At 40.6% G+C, this 20,626-nt stretch overlaps 1 protein-coding gene across 1 annotated transcript; it reads left to right on the forward strand.

Annotated features, from left to right (window-relative positions):
• Positions 1-568: 568 nt before the first annotated feature.
• TGM3 (transglutaminase 3) lies at positions 569-16,143 on the forward strand. Its single transcript, XM_010087444.1, has 13 exons — positions 569-653; positions 3,229-3,396; positions 3,710-3,952; positions 5,029-5,147; positions 5,656-5,784; positions 7,229-7,406; positions 7,570-7,705; positions 8,583-8,686; positions 9,159-9,404; positions 11,597-11,902; positions 13,625-13,782; positions 13,993-14,126; positions 15,996-16,143. The coding sequence occupies exons 1-13, from the start codon at positions 644-646 to the stop codon at positions 16,141-16,143; spliced, it is 2,079 nt and encodes a 692-aa protein (XP_010085746.1). The 5' UTR covers positions 569-643.
• The last annotated feature ends 4,483 nt before the right edge of the window (positions 16,144-20,626 follow it).

Consider the following 20,626-nt stretch of genomic DNA (forward strand, 5'->3'; position numbering starts at 1 on the left):
TAACATTGTTAAACAGTAACTATGTGATAAATTAAAAATTGTTTCTTTAAATTTGGCCTGATTAAATTTGGGGCAGAGGCAATAGCTTGCTCATTGTTTTGCAATTACTGCAATGCAGCAGAAAAAAAAAAAAAAAAAAGGCAGCTCCAGGAAAACCATGAATTCAGTGAATTAATTTAAAGAAAAAGTCACTGTAAATATTGCTCATGAAATATTGCAAATTAAAAGCCATGTGGTGCAAGAAGGAGTTATGCTATTCCTACAATTTTATCATTATAACAGAAAGAAAAGAAACTAAATGCTGAAATTCTTATAACTTAAATAACTCTTAACAAGTGGCCAGACTACTGGGGATAAATATCGTCCAAGCTTCAGATGTTAAGTTGCAAGGAAATGTGGGGACTGAGAGAGAAAAAAAATGAATGAAAAATGAATCCTCAAGCCCTGTTGGTCAGATAAAGGCTGGGGAGCAAAAAAGGTTATTCAAGCTCCACCCCCCACAGGAAATATTGTAAACAGGCAACTTTACACCTAGACTTTTAAAGAAGTGAAAGGCACCAGTCATTCCTGGGTCAAGAGAAGCAGAGGAGGCCATTCAGAGGAAAGCTCCAGAAGCCACTTATACAGGACATATTGATCAGATATGGGCCAAGGTGAGCAAAGGGAAAGCCCCTTCTGTGTTGCTCTGTTTGTCATTTTCTTACATCCATACCTCATATTCAGTTCCTGTAATGGAAACTGAAAGATCACTACTTCTCTAAGGAGTTTTGATCCAAGAAAAAAAAAGCAGGAGAGAATTTCTTCCATCAAGAGCTAGGAAAAATATTTTCACAGGAATTGCATTTTTTCACTTACTGTGCACGTGGGAGAAGCAAGCTGATCAGAATGAGATTTGGGAGAACAGGTATATTATCTGATGTAAAAATGTTGTATTTTGCAAATAGGAAGGAAAGGAAAGTCTGCAGCTATTTGAAGTTGTCCAAGAAGTGCAAATGAGAGACTGACAAATCTGACATGAAAGAAGCAAAGCAAAACTTGAAGAAGGTGCCATTGCAAAGGCTGAAGGAGGCTACAATGAGCAGAGAAGTTGAAACCTGAAGGCAGAGAGGATAAAAAAATTTCAGGGATTTTTTTGGTGTGGGGTTTTTTTGTTGTTACAGTGGGGTTTTTTGCTTACATGCCAATATTTATACATATGCAAACTGATCAGTTTATTAATTATTATAAATAGTCCCATGTTGCTTTTCCAACCTTGCCAGATAACTCCTGCCCTTTTAAAGACAAATCTCCCCTGCTCCTCAGCTTGTTCTACAATAGATGGGCTTCATTGTTAAGTTTTGGAAGATCTTTTTTTTTTTTTTTAAAGTAGGTGTGCTCCTGAAAAATCAAAGTACGTGCTGGTCGCCTCAATACCGTAAAAACACGTTCCCCTGATTTGAGCAGTGACTGCATTGTTAAAACTACTAGTGTAGTTATTTCAGGGCTTGCCTAAACTTGATAGACTTATGGTCATGCTGTAAAAAAATCTTTAATAAATCTAGTTGAACATGGGATAATGATTTTTTACTCAAAAATGGCACAGGGTAGCTGTATTCCACTGCTAAGGATCACACTCTTACTCTTTCCTATTCTCCCTCTTTGCGGGGGGAGGAATAGAGAGTAATAAAAATATTTTTAAAAAGCACACAGTGCCCTTAGGAAAAAAAAAATCTCTTTTTCTTCTGTACCTCTGCACTTCATTTAAACCATTGAGCTATCTTCTACTAGAGAACCCTGCATAGGCTCTGATGATATCAGAGCCAAACCAATCTCAGATGCATATTCTTTGAACTCTTATTGAAGCCATAGTTCACATGCAAGAGCCTTCTGCAACATCTTATTTCACATACATTATTTCAGTAGTGTTCTCTCTCCAGTTCTGCAATATCTCCCACTGCCCAGCATCCGTCAACATATTCTTGTTAGGTGCTTCAAACACATAGCAGCTGTCAGTTATATCAGAGGCACATGTAAATAGGGCTAGAGATCACATGTTATGGTTTAAAATGCAGGAGTGTTTCTCAGCTCAATCAGGTTTCTTTATTTCTTATTCAGAGACAGAGAGGCTATGCCTCTGTTAGTATAACACCACGTCTTGGAATGGATGGCACCTTGAAAGAATTAGCTAAGTTCAGCCAGATTCTTTATCCAAGTAACTCACAAGGATTCAGTTCTCTCCTCTTAGATGACTGATTTAGAATCATAGCATCGTAGAATGGTTTGGGTTGGAAGGGACCTTAAAAAACATTTGAGTTACACCCCCCCCTGCCAAGGGCAGGGACACCTCCCACTAGCCCAGGTTGCCCAAAGCCTCATCCAGCCTGGCCTTGAACCCCTCCAGGGATGGGGCATCCACAGCTTCTCTGGGCACCCTGGGCCACTGCCTCACCCCCCACACAGGAAAACATTTCTTCCCAATATCTCATCTCCATCTCCACTCTTTCAGCTTCAAACCATTCCCCCTCGTCCTGTCCCTGCACCCCCTGATCCAGAGCTCCCCCATCTCTCCTGTAGCCCCCTTTCAGCACTGGAAGGCTGCTATTGGGTCTCCCCGGAGCCTTCTCTTCTCCAGGCTGAACAAGCCCAACTCTCTCAGCCTGTCCTTGGACAAGAGGTGCTTCAGCCTCTAACCATCTTCCTGGCCTCCTCTGGCCCCGCTTCAACAGGCCCGTGTCCTTCTTGCGTTGGGGGCCCCAGAACTGAATGCAGCACTCCAGGTGGGGTCTCACGAGAGCAGAGTAGAAGGGGGAGAATCGTTTGACCTGCTGATAATGCTGCTTTTGATGCAGCCCAGGATATGGTTGGCCTACCGGGCTGCAAGCACACGCTGCTGGCTCATGTTGAGCTTCTCATCAACCAACACTCCCAAGTCCTTTTCCTCAGGGCTCCTCTCAAGCCATTCTCCACCCAGCCCGTATTCGTGCTTATTTCTCTTTATAGTACCAGCTATACTACTCCTTCTATATTTAATTATGCAGAAAATCTCTGACAGTCTATGCAAGGTAGAATCTCTCTCTCTCAAAAAAAAAAAAAATAGCTCACAAATAAATTACTTCTGTTTTTTGGTGGAAACCTCACATGAGTGCTAGTTACCTGTAAAAAGTAACATGCAAGTTTTGAGAGTGTGTCTGTGCTCCGTCCTCCTTGGATGTACCCTCAAATTTTCTTGCTCTTCTCACTTTTTCATAGCTGCAACGCAGCCAAGTACCAACTGGCACCTGAAAGAAAATGCAAGAAATCACCACACAAGTAAATTTTCTAGCAAAGAGCTGATTGTGAGGAGAGGACAGGCCTTCATTGTCACCTTTAATGGAATAGAAGAGCCCAAGCAAAACTTAACATTCATCGCAGAAACAGGTATAGCTCCCAGCATCTTACACAGAAAAAGTAATGCTGCCTCATGACATTCTTTTGGCCTGATATGCATCACAGGGCAGCAAGATAAGACCCCAGAGCCAACATGCTGGTTCACATAACCATGTAACTGTTTGACGTGTTTGTTGTATAACTCCCATCTCAGCCAGCAGTGATAGCTTCCTTCAGTTTCCAACATATGGCACAAATTCATCTGGGGGAGCAGAGGGAGGTGCATCTCTGTTGAGTTTGTTGCCAGCTAAATCTCTGTTTCAGTAAGCTGGGGGAAAAAAATGTTGTCTGTTTTCCTTGAAAGGTCCAAAGCCCTCGAAGCTGGCTAAGACCCAGGCCACATTTGGTATCTCCAGCACAGTGAGCAAGGAGAACTGGAGTGCAGTTGTACAGTCTACCAGTTCCAGCTCCGTGAGCATCTCCATTTCCAGCCCACCTAATGCTGTCATTGGACGTTACAAGCTAAGTGTTCAAAGTACTTCAAGTGGCAGCTCCTCTCCAGCAAGCCTTGGCACTTTTGTTTTGCTCTTTAACCCTTGGTCTTCAGGTACGAACATGTCGACTTTGCCCTGAAAGAACTAAGTTGCTTCATTAATATTTGCAGCTTCTCCATTTGATCTATACTTCTTTAATACAGGGGCTGAACATTCACCATATACTGTATCAGTAAGAATGAAAAGGGTTTAACAATTTCTTAGGACCTTCTGGTACATAAAATGAGCTCTGTATCATGTACTTACTGGAGAGCTCCTTGCCCTAAAAGATTAAGTTCTGCTTAAGCAGATTAAGCTCTGCTTTTGCCAGAGCTTCCCTATTTCTGTACGCACATAGAAGAGCGTGTCTGGTCTCGGTAGAACCAAGAAGAGAGACATATGTGCCAGCTGCCATCTTCCCCAAGATTTGATAGTGTCATACCTCTATCTTCACCCAGACACCCCCCACCCCTTTCTCCAATTATAGGAAATCCTGAGTTCCACAGTCTCTTTATAACAGCAAGAACAGCAAAGGGTGGGTACCTGTGGGAAATCTTTTTAGAGGTAAAATACTTATGTTTATGAGAATCTTCTTAGAATAAAAATACTTACGTTTGTGAGACTTTCTTAGAAGAAAAATACTTACGTTTGTGAGAACTTTCTTAGAAGAAAAATACTTATTTTTGTAAGAATCTCCTTAGCAGAAAAATACTCATGTTTGTCAGAACCTTTTTTAGAAGAAGGTCCTCATGTAGTGATGTCTACTACAGGAGAAAATAACACCTGCAAGGGATGAGAAAGAAAGCAATTGTTCAGGATGTGAGATTAGGAGAAATTGAAGGTAAACAATCAACAGGATTAGGTAATGTTAAGGGTCCTGTTCCCAGGACCAAATTTAGCCAATAGTAACTCTGTCTTTAAGACTTTAAAATCATCGTATCCAATCAGCGATTACCAAATCTGCGTGAATTCTGTATAAAAGTGTGTAATTGAGGCATAATAAATGGCTACAGCTTGATCATATTGGTCTGCGTAGTCCTTACCAGCGGCAAGTACCTGCAAGTATTCTTATTGATGAAGACAAAGGCTCCTGAGGTTTTGTTTTATTCTGCCTGCTGTGGTTGTATATACCTCTGTTTTGGCTTTTCAGGTGATGATGTGTTCATGCCTAACAAGGCTGAGTGTGAGGAGTATGTGCTAGAAGAGTTCGGCATCATTTTTGCAGGCAACAAAAATCATATCACCAGCTTTGGATGGAACTTTGGCCAGGTAAATGCAGCATGGAAATGCCAGACAGTGTTTAGTGTTCTGGTTTTCACATAAATTGGGTGACCAGGGCTTGTTTGCTTTTTCCAGTTCATCGCAGCCATATACCTCTGAAGAGCAGGAGTCTGGTATTGAAATCAGAACTCATGCCAAGCCCTGTTATGTTGATTAATAAAACGATTTGTAATTGGCTAGTCAGTGATATGACCTGGGACTCAGAGGTGCAGCCAGCAGAAACCTTAGTGTCTGCTGGGTAGTGAAGTACTGTAGCAATAATGAGAGGCAAAGTCCTGGCCTTAGGTCCACAGATTCCAAGTTTTGAAAAGCCCTTTGAGTTCTAATCTTCACAGTTTGTTGAGGCTACATTTTTATATGGTCATTCCTGGCTGAACTGCAGCACTTCATTCAGTGACTAAAAAAATACCATGAAACACTTATATGGCTCTTCTTATCCTGATTTTTAGTAGAGTAATCTGTGTTTGCAGAACACTAACTTATTTCTATAACCTAGTTTCAAGGAGATATTCTCAATATTTGCCTTTCCATGCTGGATCGAAGCTTAAACCATCGTCAGGATCCTGCCACAGATGTATCACACCGAAATGACCCCAAATATCTGGGCCGTGTTCTTAGTGCGATGGTAAGCAACATGTTCAAAAAGTCCAAACTACTAACTGTTCTTTTAAAGTAGCTAGTGAAAGTAAGTATGAAGACTCTTCTGGGAAAATTTTAGGCCACTGTTTGTATGCACCAGAAATGTGGGACAGAGAAACACCTAGGTGGCCATCTGATCTAAGCCTGCTAGATTTATCTCATTTGTGGTATTTCTGATACTTATCACTTTGATATCTAGTAGTCAAACCAAAACTATAAGACGCAGGGAAGTATGTTGAGAGACTGGTCCTTTGGAGGTCTTTAGTCCAACCTCCCACTTGAGGTGGAACTACAGTGGTACTAGATCAGCTCAGCCACGGATTTGTCAGGCTGCCTTGAAAATCTCCAAGGATGGAGGTTTCATAGCCTCTCTGAGCAACTGGTTCAGAGCTGCGCTACCCTCTTAGTGAGTAATTTTTCTCTTATGTCAAATACAACTTTCCCAAGCTACAACTTTCTGCTGTTGTCTCCTGTTACCTGCCAGAACAAAGTTGGACTCCGATAACCTAGTATGTTCCACTCAAGCTAATACATTCCCCTTATCCTCTTCTTAATCAGACTGAACTAGCCCAGTGGTCTCAACTTCTCCTTGTAGTTTGTGTGCTCCACAGCCCCAGCCATCTTGTAGCCCTCCCTCCTGGGCCTTCTTCAGTGTCACAACATCCCCTTGAACTGAGGGATCCAAAACTGGAGATAGGATTCCCGGCACAGCCTCGCTAGCAACAATTAAAGGGGATTAACAGCTTCCCTCAGTCTCCTGGTCACACTTTTCCCAATGTCATCTAGCGTGGGCTTTCCCTTTATGATGACAGAGCACTGCTGGCTCAAATTCAATCTGGCATTTGCTGTAACTGCCAGGCCCTTTTCAGACAGGCTGCCACTCAGCCAGCAGCTTCCCAGCCTGTACCTATGCCTGGGGTTATTCTGCTCCACGTCCTGAAATCTACACCTTTTCTTCCTGAACTTCATGAGGTTTCTGTTGGTGCACTACCCAAGATCTTAAAGGTGACTATGCCCCATTTATTGTGTCAACTGCTTCCCCTAATTTAATGTAAATTTGCTGACATCATGATCCAGGCACGTTCTGAAAGCTTAGCTGCATGATAGGCTTTGATGATGCCATTCAATCGTACAGCAGGTAAGGTTGCCACCTCACGTCAGGAAGGTTCACTGAAAACTTGTATTTGACTTATTGCCTGGTGCTACTGCACTTGGGTGGGAGAAACAGTGTTTAAATGCTCTCCAGAGGACACCTATTTAATTTTCCTGAAAAGCTAAGGCTTCTTCCTGAAGGCCAGCTGCATGAAGCAGTGAGTTTTGTCCAGTAAAATGTCATTCAAGGCTTTTCTCCTGCCTGCTACCCTACTGCTATTACCTCTGTTGTAAACTTTAAATTTATCTCATCATAAATTTAAGTAATATTTTTACAGGTCAATGCCAATGATGACCAAGGGGTGCTGCTAGGAAACTGGAGTGGAAATTATGAGGGTGGGAAAAGTCCAAGCAGCTGGACTGGAAGTGGTGAAATCCTGCAAAACTGGAAGAAATCAGGATTCAGACCTGTTAGATATGGACAATGTTGGGTTTTTGCAGCGGTATTGACTACAGGTATGTTTTATGTCATACACATAACTGACACTGCACAGATTCTGTTAAAGAAGCACTAAAAATACTTCCCCCATGGAGGTCTTTCAAGACACTAGTATGTTATATGGAACTTCGTATTCCAGAAATACTGCTTTCTGACTATGGTTTTCTATTTGCTCTTTAGTGCTCAGATGTCTGGGGATTCCCACTCGTACAGTTACAAACTTCAGCTCTGCCCACGATGCAGATGGAAATCTGCGTGTGGATGAGTTTTACGATGCTTCTGGAAATCATTTGGACAGGACAGCTGACAGCATATGGTAAGGCTCTACAGTATTTAATAGTAGGACCTATCAATGCCTATAGTGTCTTCAGGTGCAGAGTATGAATTCTAATGGCAAATGCCTTGTTACCTTCTTAAAAAATTGTCTTTAAAACAACTGCGCATGCCCAGAATCAATAAAAAAATACTATAAAATAATACTACAAAACTCGGTGTTTTCACTCTTTCTCTGTAAAACTGAGAATTATGATGTGAGTTGCAACAGCAAATTGCAGCCAGAGCAGGCAAAGTTACAGATATGATGCCACAGATGACTGAAAAATTGTGATATTAGACTGGAAATATCAAACAGTGGGACTTGACTTAGTTTTGTACTTTTCTTCAAAAACAGTTCACATTAAACTGTAAAAGTTCAGCAGAACCAGCTTCCCCGCCTTTTTTTCTGCAGTGACATCTTTTCTAGTGAAAGTAATTTAATTATTGCCACTATTAAGCATCAAATGTAATTCAAACAAACTTCCATTCAGCAAAGAACAGCCGCAGTCCCTCACTTTTTGCCTTGTGTACTCCCCTGCTTGCTCTGGACCCATTCTAAATAGAAGTGATAAGCATAACTGTAACATCATGCTATGAGGAAAACAGATAAAATTAAGGATGTGCACATGCTCAGAACTTTTGGAGAAAAACAGGCTCAAGAAATTTTGTACAATTTCAGAAATTTGCTTTCTACCCTTGAACATTTATGTCTGTTCCACAATGCAGTTTTCAGCTCCTATCTAGTTGATACAGTCAGGATCAGAGTGGAAGTGGTCAGTCTCAGATAAGATCATGTGCAAAGTAGGGCATTTAACAGATTTAACTAAGCTGGTTCGAAACACATACTACTACTTTGCTTTGTTCGTTCTTGCACATAGGAATTTCCATGTCTGGAATGAAAGCTGGTTTTCCCGCAATGACTTGGGCCCCTCATACAGTGGATGGCAAGTTCTAGATGCAACTCCCCAAGAAGAAAGTGGAGGTACACAGATTTTATTTCAGGAATAATGTTGTAAAATTATAAAGTCAGTCACTTTCAGAGAGAAGAAAAATGTAAAACCATTGTAAAACTAATTTCTCATCCTGCTCAGAAATAGAATGGCAGAAGATAATGCTTTATCAATTGCATTAGAAAAGCCTCAGATCAGCTGTGGATGCCAAGAAACAAGCTAGACTTCTCGAGCAGTCTCTCACAGCAATTCCTCTATTTCCAATCTAGGTATCCAGAGCTAGTGAAAATCAAGGGATACTATGAAATTAACCAAGTGTACTTCCAGAATAAACATAAGGCACATTGATGACTGGCCTGGTATGATGGCTTGTGTGGATGAAAAGGCTAGAACAGGACAACAGCACTGGGCAATTCAGGAGTCATTGATAAATGTATCTGTCCAGTAATCTGCTTACCATCAAAGAGCTGATTAGGTCTACGTTATTTTTTCTTGATGCCGCAGGAATTTATCAGTGTGGTCCTGCCTCACGGAATGCCATCAAAGAAGGAGATGTAGATCTGGACTACGACTGCCCATTCGTATTTGCAGAAGTGAATGCAGACTGTATGTACTGGAATTATGACCCTGCAACTGGAAAGAAAACATTAATGTTCTCTAAGTCTACTGTAATTGGCCAGTTCATCAGCACAAAGGCGGTTGGTAGAGATGATCGTGTAGATGTCACCAATGATTATAAATATGAAGAAGGTAAATAAAAACACTGATTCTTCTGGTTACATAGCTGCTTAATTCCCAAAACCATACAAATTTTAGGATAGGAGACTCTTAGTGTGCAATTTTCGGCATCCATAGAGTGAGAGCAAAGTTTATACTCAGTTTATTCAGTTCTAGCAACAATGGGAAGAGAAAGCAAAAAGTAAAAAAATACTGCCTTGACCTTTCTGATGTGGACCTGCTTTGTGGGGCCTAAATAAGGCAAGTCCAAATATCTCCGAGTAAAGCATTGACGGTTCTGCCGGCCTATTGCTGATGTGTACTGACTGCCTCCGCTTTGTGAGAATTAGTCTACAATCATTATTTGCAGTCAGATGAAAGGCCTGTTACAGAAACCTAAGCTAAATCAACACTTAGGCCCAAGAAAACTTTTTCAAAGGGTCAGACAGCACGCAAACTTGTCAGACCTCTGGGTTTGATAGTGCAGAAGAAAAAATACAATCATGAAGTGAATTTGCAAGTGCAAAGAATGAACACTGAAATTGGAAATATATATGAGAAAGGTAAAAAGCATGATAAAGTCCAGCCCAAACAAGTAGCTTCCATTCTGTACGGGCTCTGGCTAGGATGGAGCTCACTCTCTTCATAGCTGCCCCGCTAAAAACGTTGATAACTCACCAACGCTTTGGCTACTGCTGTGCAGTACTTGCAGTGTCCAGGCTTTCTCTCTCCCTCTCCCCTCCCTCCCCTTCAGAGTGAGCGGGCTGTGGCTAGGCGAGAGGGGGCCCAGCAAGGACAGCTGACCCAAACTGACCAAAGGGATATTGCATGCCATATGACTTAGCACTCATCAATAAAAGCTCAGCAAAAGGCAGAGGAAAGGGGAGGGGGGCACTCGTGGTTATGGCATTTGTATTCCCAAGCAACCATTACGCGTGTTGAGGCCTTGCTTTCCAGGACATGGCTGGACATCTGCCTGCTGATGTGGAGTAGTCAATGTATTCCTCTTTGCTTTGCTTGGGCACAGTTTTTGCTTTCCCTGTTAAACTGTCATTGTCTCCATCAATGAGTCTTCTTGCCTTCTGTTTTCTCTCCATCCTGTGGCAATGGGGAGTGAGGGAGAGGCTGGGTGGATGTTTGGCTGTTAGCCAGAGTCAACCCCCCACAGAGTGCCGTTCACCTTCCCTTTTATTAGGGGCCTTTTCTGTATTAGTGTTGTGGTCTTACCCTGGCTGGCAGCAAAACACCTCAACCCTGCTCGCTCACCCTCCCCACATGCCCCCCCAGGCATGAGGGAGACAAATAAAGGGGTAAAGGGAAAAGAGACTCATGGGTTGAGATAAGAACAATTCAGTAACTAAACTACAATAATATTGGAAATAATAATAATGATGATAATAGTAACATATACCAATACACAAATGAGTGACACACAGTGACACTGCTCACCACCCAATGACCAAGGCTCAGCCCATTCCTAGCTAATGATCCCAGAGCAGGAAGAGTCCCCAAATCGCATTCCCGGAACAGATAAGAGCCCGAGTGTCCGAGAGACCGGGAGAGCGAGACGACCTTCAGAGAGCGGTGACCCAGAGGGAGACAACCCAGAGCAAGAGAGAGCACTTCTGGACAGAGCCTCATCTATATACAGGGTATGCCGTGCATGATATGGAACAGATCACTGGCCAGTTTGTGTCTCAATCCTAAACCTGAGGTCGAATCCCAGGCTGGTCACTGGGGCTGTGCTCCCTCCCAGCTTCTCCTGCGCCTGCAGACATGGGCACAGAAGCTGGAAAGTCCTTGACTGTCCTCCAGCAGCTGTAGCCATCACTGTGTGATCAGCTTCTGCTCAGCACAAACCCAAACACAGCCTCAGACTAGCTGCTGTGAAGAGAGTTAACCCTGTCCCAGCTGAAACAAGGACAATTAGCATATAAGAATTTACATTTCTAAATATTACAACCATAAAAAGGGATAGAAATGGGAAGAATGAGAAACTCTGGACTTCACATTTTGTGTTACAAAAAATGCTATTAGAGAGGCAGTGACATTACTGACTGCAGATCCAGAAAATTAGGTGTGGCTGTGGAAAACAGAGGCTCTGTTCATCTGCAAGTACAGACACTATTACTACAGACACTAAGTTCTGCTGGCTTGTCTCTACCATGTAAAATAAGAGATGCATGTTCACTGTTGAGGATAATTTCCGTGGTTCTCTCTGACAGGCTCTAAAAAAGAAAGAGATGTTTTTAAAAAAGCCCGTAAGAAGCTGGGACTTGAGGATAAATTTGATCCTACTGCACCAACGCCACAGGAAATCGATCAAAAGCTTGACATCTCAGGGAAGTTCAAGGTGGATGGCCCTTTAGAAGTTGGCAAAGATCTCAATCTAATTCTGGTTCTTGCAAACTTACAGTCTGATGCTAAGACTGTTCATGTAAATATGACTGCTTGGAGCACTGTGTACACCAGAAGGCCAGTTCATGAGATCTGGAAGGACTCGATATCTGTCACTCTGTCTCCCAAGGAAGGTAATTTTTCAAATAACTTTTAATCATAATTGTACAGTTGTTTCATCAGTAAATGGGCATTAGAAGCTGGTCAACTTTGGGGAAAAAGCTCTGACAAACTGCAATCCTAAATTTCTATGCAGAAAAGGCTGAAGAAAATTACTTTTCACTCATAAACATATTAAAAAGGCATGTTTCACACCATCATTTCCTTAAGTTCACATTTTGGAAAATGTATCTCAGGAGTGAAAAGAAGACAGTGAGTAAACAAGATGTTTCATTTAACGAAATTTGCAAAAAAAAAATATATATATATGGGCAACATAAAAGCACAGAAATCAACTCCAACTAAATGTGTTCTGGTCAGTTACAAGGGGCCTTATGGCTTACAACAGAAACAAGAAACCTGTTCCATTAGCACATTAGAATGGAATTAAAGTGTAAGGAATAGAAATAGTTGAAATAGCCCACTAAGCTCCACAGAAAAGAAAGTCTGTATTGAAGAATTGTTGAGGAGTAAAGGACCTAAGATTTTTTTTTTCAGATGAAGTTTGATAACCTTATGGAATAAACTCTCTACCTAAATAGGAGTATTGTTGGAAAGATGAAGTTAAGTTACTGTTAGAAGAGTGGGATAATAGATATATCAGCATCTCTAAAGTGAACTGAAAGATTATTGACTCACAACTGATACTATATTGTATTAACCTTGGGCTTTGAGTCACTAGTGAGAAGCAGAAATAATGTTTCATTTCTTTAATATGTAATTTGACTTCTGGAGTTGGGATCTATCAGCTTCCTCTAAAGCGTTAGGAATTGGACTCCCGATGAGGACACAGTTTATATGCCTAGCAGCATTACAGTCATGCAGGCACCTTGCGGTGTCCTGTGCTCACACAGGCTGTGTTAAACCCATGGCTGAATTTACAGCCAGTAAGGAGGTTTCTTTCCCAGATCTGATGTCAGGGACCATTTGAAGAGATTTTTGCCCTCTTCTGGAAGTATGCTCCATTTCCTAGGATCTGTAGTTAACAAATCCGTTGCTCCTGGAGGAAACCAGGAAGTTCACATTGCCCCCATTTTCCTGCTTACTTTTGTGGGACTTTGCATTGGTGACCAGGCATCTTTTCTTGTGTTTTTCATCATCTCTATATTGGCAGAAAGTACTTTGTGGCTTACAGTGTTTGCATGCAGCATAGCTACTCTACAGTTCTTCTGAACTTGATGTTTATTGTATGAATGGCCAAAAATGTGGAATTGCCTGGATTCAGAGACAGAGGAGATCATTTCCCATCCAGTGTTCCTTGGTTTCATATACATAATGGAAACTACTGTAAAAACACATTATAATAAAAAGAAGATAGGCTAGGGAAGAAAAGAGAAATGTAAAGACATTGTTCAGCTCATCTCAGTATATCATGAGCACATAGGACTGATGAGGCCTGTCAGCGCATGTCCCATAACAAATGGAGTGGCACTGGTAAACTCCTTAAACTCCAGCTTTCTTGTCTTTCAGAGCAATTGAGAGAAAAACAAGCCAGGCAATATAGTAGTAGAGAATGGAAGAAATCACTCTCTATATAGAAGAAACTGACTGATTTGTGTGACTTGAATTTGGCAGTGATGGCTGAAGACCTTCCTAGTCCCAGATACAGCATAAAAGGAAAATACTAATATTAGATATGAAACTCTGTGGGCTTATAAAAGGGTGTATCAATTCTTTTTATTTTTTTTTTCCTCCAGAGAAACAATTTCCAATTAAGATACCATATACTGAATATCAACAGCAGTTAACTACAGACAACACAATCCAGGTAACAGCTTTATGTCACGTAGAAGGTGGGATTCAAGTGCTAGTGCAAAGAGACATCACCCTGGACAATCCTGCTATTGACATACAGGTAAATTGCTGTTCCTTTGTTCTAACTGCAGTGGCAGAGAAAGGGGAAAATTGGCTCTTATAAGCACTTTCTTCCCAAAAGAGATATTCTGCTCACATTCTGCCATGATCCATCACAGCATCTCATAGTATCTCCTCTTCTGATGACTGAGAAGGCTCAGATAGAAAGGAATACTGAGAACCGGACCTTTCAAGCGTTTTCTTTGCACAGGTACTTGGTGAAGCAAAAGTGAATGAAGAAGTGGATGTGGAAGTGGTATTTACCAATCCTATTGCCAGAGAAGTGATGGACTGTGTGCTGCAGGTAGAAGGCAATGGCCTGCTCAGAGGAATCCTTGAAATAGAGTAAGTACAAAAAAATGCCTCCTTCCTGCTATTAAAGATACATGAGCAAGAACATAGGCGTGGATGACTTGGAACTGAACAGTGGGATGAGACAGCATTTTCTTCTTGATGTAACTTGGAAGGCCAGTCAACGTATGGGCTATTTCAACAGCTCATAATGAAGCACACAGCTTTGAACCAGCTCTTTATCTAACCCAGGCTTTGGTTCCATAGTTTGGAAGGGCAAATAATTGCTGTCTTAATTTGACAAACTTCTTTCCTGCCTATCTAGCAGGGCCCCACGGTTCCAGCAAAAAATAAATGCCTACCCATGCAGTAAATTTTGCTGAGGCTGTCTATGCTGCTACAGGCCAGATGGGTTGAACCTTCTTGTTCTGATCATACGGCCAACAATAGAATACATGACTGTCCCTGTCCATACTATACCCAGGTTATAGCATACATTAACCAGGTTGGTTTTTTTTTTCACTTTATTAAATGGATTGCAGGTGTCGATCAGAGTGTTCAGCTTTCTAAACAATTTGCCTTTACATCAGACAGACAGACAGACAAGTAAAAAGCAGATGCACCAGTGTCCCAGCTTTAGGAACAAAACCAAACACAGGTTGTTTAGGCATAGGTTGTGATCTCAAAGTGTGGTACTAGCATAGCTATTCCAGACACAATAATAAATCACAACTAAGGAGGATAGCTTTTAAAGAACAGACTAAACCATGACCAGCATCTGCTCCTTAGATGACTGAATTTACTTCACAAAGGCCTGTAACTTGAACACAACTGAAATCCATGAGGCAGGCATGAAGAGAAGAGGGAAAATAGTGAATATTACAATAAAAGCTTGGTTTGGGTTTTTTAATTAAAAAAAAGTTTTTCCAAAACAAGAACTACAGCCCCTACACTACACCGACTTTCAAGCTCTGCTTTCAGAACTCAACAAAATAATTATGTTATGAGAAGACTAGAATAAAGTATGTTCCTTTTACTATAGAGCCCAGGTTCCTATTTTTATGCTTTGATGATTTTGTATCTTGTCTTGCTCTTTTTCCTTCAGTATTTTAGAACTGAAACAGAAAGGTTAAATTTTCAGACTGCCCCCTACTTTGTACATAGTCAAAATTGTAAACAAATTTCAACATACGCTAGCAAATGCAGTTCTTTCTAAAAAAATACCTGGGACATGGGCGTGTTCTCTTTAACTGCATACACACATACAGACAAACAAACTATACACACACAGGAACTTAACATTGCCATTTGTGCTTCAGCAACTAGGAATGGTCTATCCCATAATTTATAAGCTCTCCTGAGGGAATTTAGCAACCCCATGTTGTCTATCACATACAACTTTATCCTCAGGCGAGACAATATGACAGGGTAAGGCTGCTTGGGAAAACCATAAACATGAGTTTCCAAGAATTACAAAATATACTGGTATAAAACATTTTAACTTCTGTCAGAATTTCCTGCTTTGTAAACATGAAGCTTTTCTTGGTGCTATAATCTGTTCTAATTTAGGAGTTTGTATTAACGTTCTTCATGGTCTCAGATTATTCTTTTTTAATAATTCAATTATGTGTTTTACAGTCTCTGCTCTGCATGAAGTATTATCTCACATGATACTAGTATGTCCCCCTTTGTGTGTTTATCTGGATCACTGCATAATGTATTTGTGAGAGATCTTAATGCATGGGTTTGAGTATTTAAATACCTATCAGATAGCCAAGTCCTTTATGGTATTTTCATGACCATCTTACACTGAACAGATAGGAATTCTTATTTAACACGGGAGAGATGGTTAGTGAAGAAACTCAAGCATGATGCATAAGCCTGTTATCAGCTTATATTTTTCCCTTTGTTTCCTATTTTTAGCATACCACCACTGAAAGCCAGTGAGAGATCCAGCACAAAGTTCAAACTCATCCCTTTTGAGACGGGACCCAAACATCTACTTGTTAATTTCTCCTGTGATAAATTTGCAGATATCAAGACCTTTAAGATGGTAAATGTGATTGACTAACATGAAGATACACAATGAATAGACTGTGTGTGTATATATTGAATAAAATGTCATAAGAAATCTTGTATAAGAAAACAATGAGAAAACTAGCAAAACAAAATCCTCACTTTGTGCAATAAGGGGTTGTCAACATCATAACTTTAAAATTTTACATTGCAATTTTAAATAAACTGAGGAATAGATGATTCTTCACTTACTGTTGTGAGTGTCCATGTTATTAAAAAGAGAATCTTACCTCCTATTCAGAGACTATTTGTTTTACTTTTGTCTGGTTTTCTTTGGAAATAATTATTTCTGGCTCCAGATGTCTCTACACAAACATTCATAAACCAATTTTTACACATTCAAAGCTTTATACAGTGGACTTTCAAAGCAGTTTTTCTCCTTACCGTAACTGTGATACTAGAAAGTAGCCAGGATGAGTTGCACAATTTATGTCATTTAGCTTTGTCTTTTTTGCTGCAAAGCCTGTCCTGTCATTTTTCCTTTTCTGGTAACCCACAGTGACCAAATGAGGCATAGGAAATGTTCAGAAGGAATACAGGCGGTGTCCAATTTGAGAGACATTTGACAAACACGTTGAGATAATTGCCCAGCTCAACATACATGATATTGTTGCATGCTGATGTTTTGCACTTGCTGAAAGTCTTCCCTGGGAATCAAAGGGAGGGTAATCTTAAGTCTAAGCATATTTTAACGTGAAAAGAGTTAGGATTCTTCACTACAGATTGTGTGTCAGGAAGTCAACTTTCAGAGTTCAAGTTTAGTAACCCTGTATGGGAAGATAGGTACAGGCCAGAAGCTGGGCCCCGGGAACAAGTGGTGAACTAGTTGTAGTCCAGTGAGTGACTTGGTTTATGGCCAATAGTTGTACAACAGTAACTCAATCTCTGACTGAAAACGGTCCATGTAGATGAAGTGAATGGAAAGTCAAGCCACTGCTCTATTGCACTTGGGATTGCTGGGCCAGGAAGCCAGTAAAATCTCAACAAGCGCCTGGAGCCAGCTCTGTGCCCTGACCTCCACCACACAGCACAGCATACCTGTGACTTGCCATAGGGATTCCTCACTGCTACATGAGCAGCCCAAGCTCAGAGTGGCTATAAACCGCCTCTGTCCTTGTAGCCTGCAAAATTGCTTTGGGAGACCACTTGCAGCCACTCTGTTTTCCACTGATGGTCACAGGATGTTAGTACAAGACCCCTTGGACATCGAATGAGATGAGCTACAGAGAGGGTGTACAAATACCCCACTGTGGTACCTCCTCTTTTTCTCCTGATGTTCCTTGAGGCTCGCTCAAGCCAAGAACTCTCATCATGTAAACCAAACAATACAAGTTCAAGCTCAAGCACAGCCTTGGAGTTAGAATGTGGATGTACACTTAATGACTTATTCTCCCACCTCACGTACACGTGAAAACAACCAGAGTACACTAAAGTCAAGTGAATTGCACTAGCAGCAATGAGAGACACTTGTAAGTTGGACCTCCAGGGGAATTAAAAGGAAGGCAACACCCTTCCCAGCACCACTTCATGCGCACATGAAGTTAATGTGTCTAATTAAATATGTGCCTACTTGGATACAGACTCATAAAAGGATTTCTGCAACATTTTTTGTGGAAGTTATACAGATCTCCTCTATCTAGTAAAGAGTGGCAAGAATACAAGTATAAGGTGCAATGTGGTTACCCCAAGGATATGATAGTGCAATACTTGAACAACAGACAAAATTATTAAGGCAATGAATGCAGTAAGAGAGTATGTTTTTCTCTGAAAATTAGCAAACTACACTGCAATTTCAATGCTCTGAAACAAGGCAAAAGGAGGAACAAAATATTTTGAACAATTTTGCATGATGGGTGGGTGGATGAGCTACTGGGATGAGCTACTAGAAGAAACACCTGCAACAGTGTTAAGTCATTAGTCACTTAGGAACCATGACCACTGCATTCCAAAGGGATTACAAAAGCAGCTGTGGATGCTTTGCTGTGGTGAAGATGTGGACTGGCAGGTGCCAGTTTGTGATGTAGGCCAGTCTGAGAGAGGTTCTGATGGCTCGGTGAACACTGCTGTGGGTGTGTCATACAGGGGTAAAGGACGTGGTTGCAGCTGAGACAGAAAAAGTGTTCTGAGATTTAATTACTTATGTGAGTAGCAAGGAAGAAGAAAGGAAATAGTCACACTCCAGAAGGAGCAGTATGTGTAACGTCTGAAGCAATCACTATAAGTACTGGACGCCTGAACTTAAGAACTGGTCGATGCGGTTTGTCACTAGGGCTGTGTGTGAAGATCAGGTAACATCAGAGGCTTGTGGCTCTTTTGGTTTCCAAGGAATATGAATTAAGGAAAAGAGAAAAAGACCAACTAAAGTAGCTCTGAACAGCAATCAAATCTATTTGAGGTGATTCCTGGAACAAGTTTTGACAGCGTGAACATCCCGGAAACTTCCAAGAGGAGAAAGGACCTCTGAATTCTAATGTAAGTGGCGATACACCTTACCAGATATACTGCTGCCAAGTGTGAAAAGTCTTAGTGTTTTTCTTTCAGGACAGGCCTAGCATGAATGTCATATAAGCACTGTGTTGGAGTTTAATTTCTGATGCTTTTTCATTTTTTTTCTTTAACTTAAAATCCAGACTAATTTATTGTTTAGTCTTTACTGTGTGCTAAAACATGATCAGCGCGGCTGCAGAATCTTAAACAGATAACTATTCCTCCCAACAGCAATACCACTTTATTACCTGTACACTTTCAAACAAGGGTACAAAAATGAAAAAAATATATTCACACTTATGAAGATAAATAGTCTTAAGAGTTTGCACTGATAAAAACTACTCATAGTTAATAGTTTGGGTTGTTGGCTGTTATTTTTTAAATAAAACTTTTGCTGAAATAGTAGTACAGAGATGGCTAACATAACAGGTAAACAGACATTTGTTTCTGGTGAGAGTTTGTAATTTCACGTAAGTCAGTAGGCACTGGAGATAGAGACCAAAAAAACCCTCTAAAACCAACTCTCAGCTGTTAAACAAAACCAGAAGTTATATTAACCAAGCTGGAATTTAAGTAATCAGGAAATGCTCCTTTTTCTTTCATATGGCTTTTACATCCCACCACACTCCCCGTTTCCTCATCCTTAAAGATAACTTATTCATGGCACACCTATTATCCTTTGTCGGAAGTTCTTCTTGTCTTGGGATTCAAGAGAACGCATTTCCTCTGAGTAAATCATTTTGGTATCTCCTCCCATAATTACACCCACGGTGAGTAGGAACATTGGCATTAAACATACATTATATTATAGGAACTAGTTAATTCATTTGACAAGTCTACAGGCATTAATAACAACTGCTAAGTACCTCTCCCTTCTCTCAAATTTCAGCTGACAGCACAAAAAGATTGCCGGGTTCTTTTTCTTTTTATGATTCATGTGACTTGGACATCTTTGAAGAACAAAGTAGAAGGTGTAAGCAATTTTCATAAGCTGAGGGAATGGCAGGTGAGTTCTGCGTGTCATTTGCTTCCCTTCAGCAGGTACTTATTCAGGACTGTTTCTTTAAGATACATGCCCTGTAGGTATCTCCTCAGATTTCTTATCTGAAGGAAATTTTATATTGTAATTTGTTCTTACACTTCACTTCCAAAGTTTTATTGTTACTATTATTGAGACGTGTTTGAGAATAATTTTTGAGCTAAACAGAGGATATTCTGGAGGGGAAAAAAAGAAAATAAATTCCCATTACTTCAAAAGGCACCATGCAGCATTCCATCTACACCCTTTATTTTTTAAATTCTATTTCAGGGATGTATTATGCTTTGTATAAAAAAAAAATAAAAAACTTAGTGTAATCCAGCCTAATGGAGCCTACAGATGGTAATTCAAAGATGCATTACCACCCTACCAAAGGTAAACATTAATGACAATACCTCTGCTTTTTAAAGTTTAAAATAAAGATTATTATTGAACTGGGCAACTGCAAAGCAGTGCTCTCTCCTGTTTAATGATGAAGCAAACATTTTCAAATCAATTTTTAAAATGTTGCTTTGCAGGGAAAGCAGCAGCCTACTGCAGTTTACTGTTGTCCCAGATAGTCATGCTAAAGATTCTCTTTTTCAGCTCATAAATGCTTACTCACATTACTTTTTTGTGGTCTGAGGCTACAAATAAAAAAAATTATTCTTCCTTGAATTTAATTGTGGCACTTTTTTTTTTTTTGCCCAAGTTAGATTTTACTTCTTCTTCAAAGATTATATGTAAATTGTAGTTAATATGCAGCTATATTGTTCCAGATCTGACTTAATATTTCATTGCTATGCTATAAGGTATGAGATAGACTTTGGAGCTTGTTTGAAGATCCCTGTTATAACAGTGCATGGTGCCATAGGCCTTAATCCACCCTTTCCATCCCACTCTTTTTTGTTGTTAATGCTTTCTTCTGAAATCCCTTTAAAATGGTGGTGGTCATGTTCCCCCACCCTGTGCT

Source organism: Pterocles gutturalis, unplaced genomic scaffold (genome assembly GCF_000699245.1).
Source record: "Pterocles gutturalis isolate BGI_N339 unplaced genomic scaffold, ASM69924v1 scaffold10751, whole genome shotgun sequence".
NCBI classification, from domain to species: Eukaryota; Metazoa; Chordata; class Aves; order Pterocliformes; family Pteroclidae; genus Pterocles; species Pterocles gutturalis.

What these genes read in the sequence shown, in the direction of transcription:
- TGM3 (XM_010087444.1), top strand. An exon ending in CTTTAACCCTTGGTCTTCAG is followed by an intron (nt 3,953 to 5,028) that starts GTACGAACATGT and finishes TTGGCTTTTCAG; the next exon opens with GTGATGATGTGTTCATGCCT. An exon ending in TCCCCAAGAAGAAAGTGGAG is followed by an intron (nt 8,687 to 9,158) that starts GTACACAGATTT and finishes TTGATGCCGCAG; the next exon opens with GAATTTATCAGTGTGGTCCT.